At 46.9% G+C, this 9,090-nt stretch overlaps 1 protein-coding gene across 1 annotated transcript; it reads left to right on the plus strand.

Annotated features, from left to right (window-relative positions):
* Nucleotides 1-7,934: 7,934 nt before the first annotated feature.
* On the plus strand, nucleotides 7,935-8,846 carry LOC135400432 (uncharacterized). The gene has a single exon (XM_064632266.1). The coding sequence runs from the start codon at nucleotides 7,935-7,937 to the stop codon at nucleotides 8,844-8,846; it is 912 nt and encodes a 303-aa protein (XP_064488336.1).
* The last annotated feature ends 244 nt before the right edge of the window (nucleotides 8,847-9,090 follow it).

Here is a 9,090-nt window from a genome sequence, read left to right on the forward strand (position 1 = left end):
TTACTTCGGACACAAAATAGCATAACGCAGGTGCAGCGAGCGTGAGCAGTTGAGTTAGTTGGTTGACCTTGAGTTACCTGAGGGGAGTGCAACACGCTTAGATCGTTTTCGTTTACCTCCAACAATAGACCTCTCCCTGCTTCAAAACAAATTACGTCATAGTGTTCGACAGCCCCAACTCTCCCGCCAACTGCCCGACTCTCCCGATCTGCCAACTCTCCCGATTCATCCGGGAGAGTCCCGGATTCGGACCGGTTTGTACGATTGTACGGCGAGAAGCAAATCTCCCGGAAAACGCAGTTTCCCTCTCTATATTTTAAACGCCTGCTTTTTCTCTGGGCTCATAGATGAAAACATCAATCCAATACCAGCGCAATTGCCGTCGGCATCGCTGCCGCTTCCCGGAGCCTCTGTGTTACGGAGTTCAGGTGTTCTGATCATAGTTCTAGTTCTAGCACTTATAGTTTCCGTGCATTTCCTCCATGTTTTCGGGCGACAAAGGTGCCTTTGCACTATAGCTGTTTCAACCATGCGTACCTCGCACAGAGAACAGAGACGTAGTTTTGTGATCTCACGTTCTTTTGAGAAAGTGTCATAGCCTTGTCACAGCTTGACACCCAGATAGTTTTTTGGAGAGGGCAAAGTCTGTTGCTGCAAAACTTGTGCCCGACAAGCGTACTGGGGTGAAGTGTGCTCGTGTTACGAATGCAAATAAAAGCCACCCAACATCGGCTTTCTCCTACCCCCCCCCCCCCGCGCTTTTGAAATCTCCCTAATTTGGATGTTCCCAAGTTGGCAGGTATGTGGTACGGTCGAAGCTAGAGGTGAACAAGATCGCGCCCGAAAGCCACAGTCTTGCGGGGATTACGATATGGTCCCTTTAAGGGACGCGACCCTCGGTCCAGCTTTTCTTTCAATGGGAGGCAGCGAACAAGTACCCGTTCGTGGAACCCAGCCCTCTCCTTCCGATTTGTTTCGGTTTCAGTCTGTCGACCAATGTCATCATGACGTTTCTCTGGTAGTGGTCCATTCGAACGCTTTGCACCTTACTCATTGTGGGCGCACAATGGTTCAACTTCATTTCAATGGCAGTGGTTCTTACTTCCTGAATAAAATACCGCCATTGATTGAATATCACGTTTTACGGGGAAAAATGTCATGAAGGAACCAGAGAGAAAGCAAGAAAATATGTGAACGTCAGTGGAGTGAAAAGCGAGCGAAAAGTGTTCAACGAGCACTGTCACGCCAGGAAAAATCGCATGTTAGACAACAAGGGAAAAAAGCACAGAGAAAGCACTTGAACAAAGCAGAAAACACACTCTCCAGCATACAACTATTCTAAACACACACTCCTGTTATTCAAAAACAATGCTCATCATAAATCCGTCCAGGACAATGAACACCATCGACCAACCTCCCATTTTTAGTGCTGCACTTTTTCTGCAGTAACGGTTAATGCATTGCTACAGACACCTGAAACATACAGCCACTGCATGACGTCAACATATCCTGTCCGAAGAAGGCAGTGGCAAAGACCAACCTTCCTCTTATTTATTGAATCGCAAGATTATTTCCTTTGTCCGCCTCTTAATGATATTCACTCTTACATTAAAGGGACCGTCGCATGCAGCGGCATGCAAACCGAAACTCTGGTGTGGGTGTATCACACGGCCGACAGTATTCACGACGGCGAAAATTTCACTTCAGGCAACGTCATACTTGGCACGCAATTTGAACAAACGTGCAGCTAGAGCAGACGACGGTGAAACGGAAGTCCCTCGGAAACGTCACACGGAATTTCAGGGGGAGGAACCAATCGCCGGACATGGAAGACGACCGCTTCCGCTTTGCACCGAGGTTCCCGCTGTGTCGATGTTCTGCCGGGCAGAATTGTGGAATCTCGTTCGTGCCGTGCTGCATAAATTATTATGGAAGATCGACGCATCATTCGCTAACGCTGGTAGAATACTTCGTAACTGGAATCGCAGCCAGCGGCAAAACCGACCAGCAAATCCGACGGCGGCAAATCCGACCAGCGGCAAAACGCCAGTGCGCCGCTTGGATAATCTTTTGTGGTTGTCTATGTATATTTATCTTAGCGCTTCCAGTTATAACTCGACACCAACAGGACTAGCACACAGTTTTAACAATTTGTAAGCTAACCCTTTGTAAACTGGTCACTTCGCTCACGGAGTGTGCCCACATTTGACGGATGGTGACATCGTTCATTCACGCAAACAGGTATGTGTGCTTTCTAGTTCAACAGTAGTCATATTTAACAGGACATTACGCAATGCGCGTTACTGACTCCTGGCCCGCTGTAAATTGGTTTTGCAGTCACCTAGCTAAGTCTGCGAACGTACCCCAATCGAACTGTAGTTCGCATATTCCCATGTTTTGAAGGGGATAGTTAGCTAATGTACATGACGTAAATAATGGGAATTAGTCGAGGCAGACCACAAACATAGACAACACAAACAAGTAAGAAATCCGGAGGATCCAAGTTAGAATTTTAGCGTAGCGTAAGCACCTTTTTCCGGAGTTATTGGTTGTTTGATATTTATAGCTAAGTTGAACATAACCTGATGAATCTCTGTTGGCATTACATTTGAGCTGTTGGCAAATTTATGCATTCTGAAATCATAAAGCATCACCTAGGGTATAAGAGCTATTTCTAGAGTTACGATATTGGGCTGGATCAAGTGTAATATCACTGATGCAACTACTTTCGTTGCTGCCATAAAAATGAAGCATGTATCAACGAGAAAGGGTGACACAGAGACATAAAACTAAACAAAATAACTGCACAGGTTTAGGCGGGTTCTTAACTTGCAGTGCCGTAATCATTTGCAGCACTTCCCCACGGAGTCTGATGTTGACATGAATGGCAATGAACATGAGGCAAGAGTCCAGTCCCTTGGAATTTCACAACCTCAATAGTTCCCGTGCTGTGCTGCCACATGCAAGATAATGTGATTCAAACTTGATAGAGGAGACAGACAAGCTGCATTCAGTTCCTGACAAGGAAAAGGGTCTGGTTCAAACCACAAATAGCTATTATTGCATGGCAGACAATATTCCCTTGAATTAGGAGTAATCTACAGGACAGTCCAAATTTTCTGCTAGTATTTCAACCATTATATAAAGTGTTATGTTATGTTATGTATGCAGCATCTACACAATAAGGAGTTCTGAAAATCTTCAGCCTTGTGAAACTGTGCAGGAATGATTTTGTTGAAGCCGGGGAGGATAAATTAAAACAGTGCAGCTGCAATGGTCGGTGTGTAAACAACCAAACAGAAATGCCAGCTTCATTTCACAGATATATATCTGCTATCAGATCCTACTCAAAACCGTCCTTGTGCAAACCTTGACGTTCAGAAAAATGAAATTTTGCACATTCATATTCGAGTTTCTCAGATGTGCTTTGCTGCCTGTTACTTCCCTTGATGCATACCTACCTTGGGTGTGCATACCTAATTGAGTAATATGTTGTCTGAGGATGTACCATTTATTGGGCTAGAGACATGTTAGATTACTATAGATGCTGTTGTGAAATTTCTGCTTGCTGAGACCAAAAGGGGAAATCGAAGCCAAGATTTTCTGCAACTGCAGCACTCAAGTGGGCTGTAACTACTGTAGTTTCGTTCATAGTTGTAGTGAAAATGCAGGTATCCAACAAATAACAGACATGCACAAAGCTTAACTGAATGCACTTAGGTTCTTCTTGCTGTGTTCTTGTCCTTACTGTGCTATGCCCTTTTAGAAGCGTGGGGTTGCCCCAAAAGGGCCGTTTTGAATAGCTGTGGTGGTAGGTCTCAGAGTGGCACACACGGGTGGGTCAGCAGCATTGAACTCTTCACTTATGGAACCCCTGGAAGGAGAGTTAAATGCAATCGGTTGTAGATGCTTAGATAATACATTTCCTCTTATTCTTTTTTTTTTTTTGTGGCATTCGTTTCACCCTACTTCACTCTTCTGCTTCACCACAGCTTCTGCAAGTATCAGTTTGCCACCACATGCACGAGCAGGGAGCACTTCAACACCCGGAGCTTCGTTGGTGATCTTGAACGTAGGACAGCACCGGATGAGCCCCAGCACCTGTGTATAGCCTACACAAAAAACAAAAACATTGTTTGTACATTGCATCATGTCGTGTGCAAGGCAAAGTCACGCATTGAAAAATGTGTACATACGGTGCTGCAATGTTGTTTGTGTACACGTTGCTCGAGTGTTACAAATGAATGTTGCAAATCAAGTTAGCGACGTTTGGGCAATGTCGCAGTATGACATTGATGAAATGTTGCCATACCTTTCGGCGCTACCTAGGGTGTGTTCAACAAATACAGATGTAACGCTTTACAATGTTGTAGGAATGTTACATAACTGTCGCCTAAATGCTGTGTTGTGGTAAAGAAATATGGCTGTAACAGTTGTCATAATGTAGTGAAAACATTACCCAAATGTTGCCACAATATTGTGTGCGCGTTGCTGCGTTGCATCATCTCGCTTGTGTTCTTTCCCTTTTGGCAGACTAATTATTTGTGCCCTGGTCTTGCTTTATCCACATACGTTGTGGAGGAAGGCAAATAGGAGCCAGTCCATTATGTATTTGAGAAGGACCTTTTGATAAATCGGTCTGCCCCCGGGTGGGCTGTGCCTTTGAATGCACGACCTATAAAACAGTCGTTGGGGCAGTATCCTTCGTGATGCTGTTCCCAGAAAGATTTTTTTCTAAAATTCTTTATTGACGTGGTGCAATGGTGCATGTACACTGTTTCTTTTTGTTGTCAGTATTGAAATTATTGTTGAACTGATAACCACAGTATTGAAACTCACACACCAGAGTTTCCTGCTTGTCTCTTGTTGTGATAAGAGCATTAGCACTCGTCAAGAATTAGTGTAATGCCCAGTTACTCAAGCAAATCCACAAAACCTTTTCACTCGTGACTTTACTTTGGTATGGTGGAAGAAAACCCTCGAGACAAGGCTCAACACAATACAATGGTTTTGCGTCTTCCTCTGTCTCTGGGTTTCTTCGACCATATATAACCAGCTCAATGATTCGTGGTCAAATATTGTACATTGTTTCATGTGTGGAGATCATAGTATGAATATTTATGCCAATATGTCTATTCATGCAGAAATGATATAGTTTCAGTGTAGAATGAGCCTGTTATGCTGCTCTTTTTGTGAATGTCGGTGTTTCCCATACTAGTGTTCCTCAAGTTTACTAGTGATATGATTTTGTTACATCTTACAATAAAACAGCTTCTGTGAAATAATGTGCACTCATTTCTTTTCAAAATCTGCCCATTTCTCTATTTTTGTTTAGTTTCAGGGCTACCTATGTGACCTATAGAGTATCGTGTGTGTTATTACCAGCTTATGCTACCAAGAGTACTCACGAGGGTCAGTGTGTCTGGCAGGCAGCCAAGGTAGCCATGCGGGGCAGTTGGTACGTATCTATTCGTGGTAACTTCAGCAATTGGACGAGGACACAGGAGAGAGGCCTCAGTTTGTGCCTCTATAGTCTCTCCTGTGTCCTCGTCCAATTGCTGAAGGTTTTCCACGAACGGCAGGCAGCCCACTATGTTTTTACTGGACTGACATTTAAAAAATGTCACCAGTTAAGATAACAGGCCCTTTCACAAGTTTTGAACTACGGGATAGTTTTTAGAGAACCTGGTCTGATGTTGACTAAGCAATGCACAGGCTTACATTTGGCTTGTTCGCAGGGATTCTGCAGACCGAGAACGAGGTGTGGGATGCTCCTCCATGAAAAACAGAATGTATTACACTTAAATGGTGATCCAGATACTAGATTCCATGAAACAACACTACCATACTCATGAAGACAACTGAGGGTGGCACAAAGCACCACGTGAAGTGATCCCTGACAATTGTCACCACACCTGACATGATATGACGGGGACGAGATGTACGACTGCAGAGGTGAAAAGCAGGTGGCTGACATGCAAAATTGTGTGATATACTCATATTGCAGTGATCCCCACTAGCTTCACTGCGCCCTCCCAATGGTAGACATTACTGAAATACACATCTTACATTTGTACCCTTGAAATTATTAGAAACTATACTAAATTTCTGAGCTTTGAGATCAGTGTCACCCCCTTCACACACATCAGACAGGTGAAAGGTTATGTCCATTGGGTGACATGTGCTGGACATGGGAAATTGAACAAATACGGAATGATGCATGATAAATATCCTATATTAGGCATGCCTGCTCTTGAGACTTTTTTTCTTGCATATCTGTACCATCAAACTTTTATTAAGTCTGTACAGCTTACACTTCAGATGGTACAGCGGAATCAAGTATGTAGATACGGAAGCCACTGATCAACACTGTGCAGTGCTGATATGTTGTAAGTAGCAGTTGTTAGTTGCAGCACCCCTGTACAGGTGTCCTTTGTGCCATAAATTACCAGGGCACTGAGCTGATCCGATATTAGGGAGAGTGCACAGGAGGGATTGAGACTCAAGTCCAGTTCTCACATACGACAACGGCGCACGGCAACAGCAACGGTGACGTGCCGTTGCCGCCGCCGTGCGTGTCGCCGTCGCTCCACCTCGCCGTGCTGCCGTGTTCACGTGATGTCGAACGTCACGAGCCGCGGCGAGCAAAGATGGATTTCCACGTGTTCTCCTTGCACGTGTTCTCTGTGTATCCTTAAAATCAGGATGTGACAAATCATACAAATAAGGAAACCTTCTCACAAGTTCAATTAATTTCTCGGCATCAAGCAGAGAAGCCGCCATCTTCATTGGTGCGGGCCGTTCATTTGTTGGATGTGATGTGGGCGGGACCACGGCACGGCAGAAGTTGAGCATGGCTCAACTTCCTTTTGCCGTGAGACGGCGGCCAGAACGGCGGCATTACGGCGTCGGAAAGACACAATTTGCCGTGCCGTTCGCCGTTGCCGTGCGCCGTTGTCGTATGTGAGAACTAGGCTTCAAGCTAGTCTATCATGAGGCGTTGAATGAACCGAGTCTGAGCAGCTGTGAAAGAAAGAACTGGCATAATGTAATTGATATTACATAAATCACAAGCAAATTGCAGGTCATGAACTGCGCTGTTTGTGTTGTCCTGTGCACTTGCTTTGCTTTTTCATGTCGCTACTGATGTGACACAATTGTGCTGAGGAATCCACCAGTGCTACAACTAAATCTACACTAGGAAACGAAAATAAGAGGCGTAAAATAATGATTTCATGCGCCGGGAAACGAAAACGGCAACTGGGAGTGACTGCCTCATATACTCCTGTCAATGGCTGAGTATCATGACTACCGGTAGTTTCAATTCAGTTAGTGTCCACGAAACCTCGAACTCATGTACTGCAGAAAGTCTTATGCTTATACCTGTCATTGTGCCACGTGCGAATGTCCGCAGATGTGCTTGGAATATGCGTGGGTTTCATTCTGAAAACAAAAGAAAGCAATAACACAAGTTTACAGCGCTACTATTACTTCAACGCTACGTCATCTTTATCTCGTGAACGCAAGCGGACACAAATGTACGGTAATCTTACCTTCGTATATTCTCCACAGGAGTCATAAAAAGACGGTCCTCACAACATCGCTTTTAACGACTTTTTCTTTTATTCTTTGTCGGTGGCACGCTCAGTCTTGCTTTGAACGTACGCGTCGTCTGAGAAGTGCATCGAACATACATGAGACGCTGTTTTCAGTTATATCCCACGGTTGATAGTGTAGCGGCATCGCCATTACCATCCCCGCGCACCAATAACCTAGGCGCGCGGGTAATGAAAACCTTTGCCTCGGCCAGCTCGGGCTCTAGTTCGACTGGCCTGGCTCTCACGGCAACCTGTGTCTAGTCTACCTCTTTCTCCGACATTGGTGACCCGGACGTTCCTTTCTGGAACGACGCTACTTTCCCTTTTCCGTCGGCGATGCATCAAGGCGACCCACCTCCGTCGTCGTCTAGCACAGGTTCCCTACAGCCCAACTCTGACGGACAACAGCACCATGTAGGAGCCATCGCCGTTAAACTTCCAGCCTACTGGGACCGCAATCCAGCTATCTGGTTCGCTCAGGCGGACGCCCAGTTCCATCTGGCCGGTGTGACTGCTCAGACCACTCGTTTCTATCATGTCATCTCCGCCCTGTCTCCCGCGGCCGCCGAGGAAGTACAAGATCTGATAATCTCTCCACCAACGCAGAACGCGTATGACCAACTCAAGTCTGCCCTGCTGAAGCGTACGTCCGCCTCCGACCGTGACCGCCTGAGGCAGCTCTTATCGGCGGAAGAGCTCGGTGACAGGCGGCCTACCCAACTCTGGCGCCGCATGAAGCAGCTCTTGGGAGATGACGCTCCGCAGGCCGGCGACAAATTCTTGCGTCAGCTGTTCATGCAGCGCTTACCCAATAACGTGCAGATGGTCTTGGCAGCAGCCGCGAATCTTCCCATCGACGAGCTCGCCACCCTCGCGGATGCTGTCATGGAGGTTGCCTCATCTCCTTCTCTTTCCGTCCTCGAGCAACCGGCTACCCAGACTAGAGAGCGAGCGGTTCCGCCCATCCCAGAAGCTTGTCCTTCGGTTTCCCAACCCACTCCAGCCACCGAAGCTTTACTCCAGCAGGTTAATAGCCTTACGCAATTGGTTGCGACGCTGGTTGCTCGCCCACGATCCCCGAGCCCCCGTCGCCCAGGGTTCCGCAGAGGTTCCCCGTCGCCACGGCGATCGCGATCTCGTTCTGCGAATCAGGATGGCCTCTGTTGGTACCACCATCGCTTCGGTGCCGAAGCCCACCACTGCTTGCTCCCCTGTTCTTGGACGGGAAACCCGCCGGCCCCCCACTAATGGCGGCAAGTGGATTCGGCCTCGGCGACAGCCGCCTCTTTCGTATCGTAGACCGTGTATCGGGCTTAAGGCTCCTGGTCGACACGGGCGCCGAGGTCAGCGTCATCCCCGCCGGTGCGCGCTATTCCCGTTCCCGACAACCTTGCTCCAACTCAACGGTTCCATTATCCCGGTTTATGGCCAGCAGTCGCTCACTCTCAACATTGGGCTCAGAAGAGACTTCCGATGGCTTTTCCTGCTTGCA

The sequence above is a fragment of the Ornithodoros turicata genome, chromosome 7, assembly GCF_037126465.1.
Source record: "Ornithodoros turicata isolate Travis chromosome 7, ASM3712646v1, whole genome shotgun sequence".
Classification (NCBI taxonomy): Eukaryota; Metazoa; Arthropoda; class Arachnida; order Ixodida; family Argasidae; genus Ornithodoros; species Ornithodoros turicata.

Excerpts from the sequence above, each read along its gene's own strand:
- LOC135400432 (XM_064632266.1), top strand. The coding sequence starts at position 7,935 with ATGCATCAAGGCGACCCACCTCCGTCGTCGTCTAGCACAGGTTCCCTA.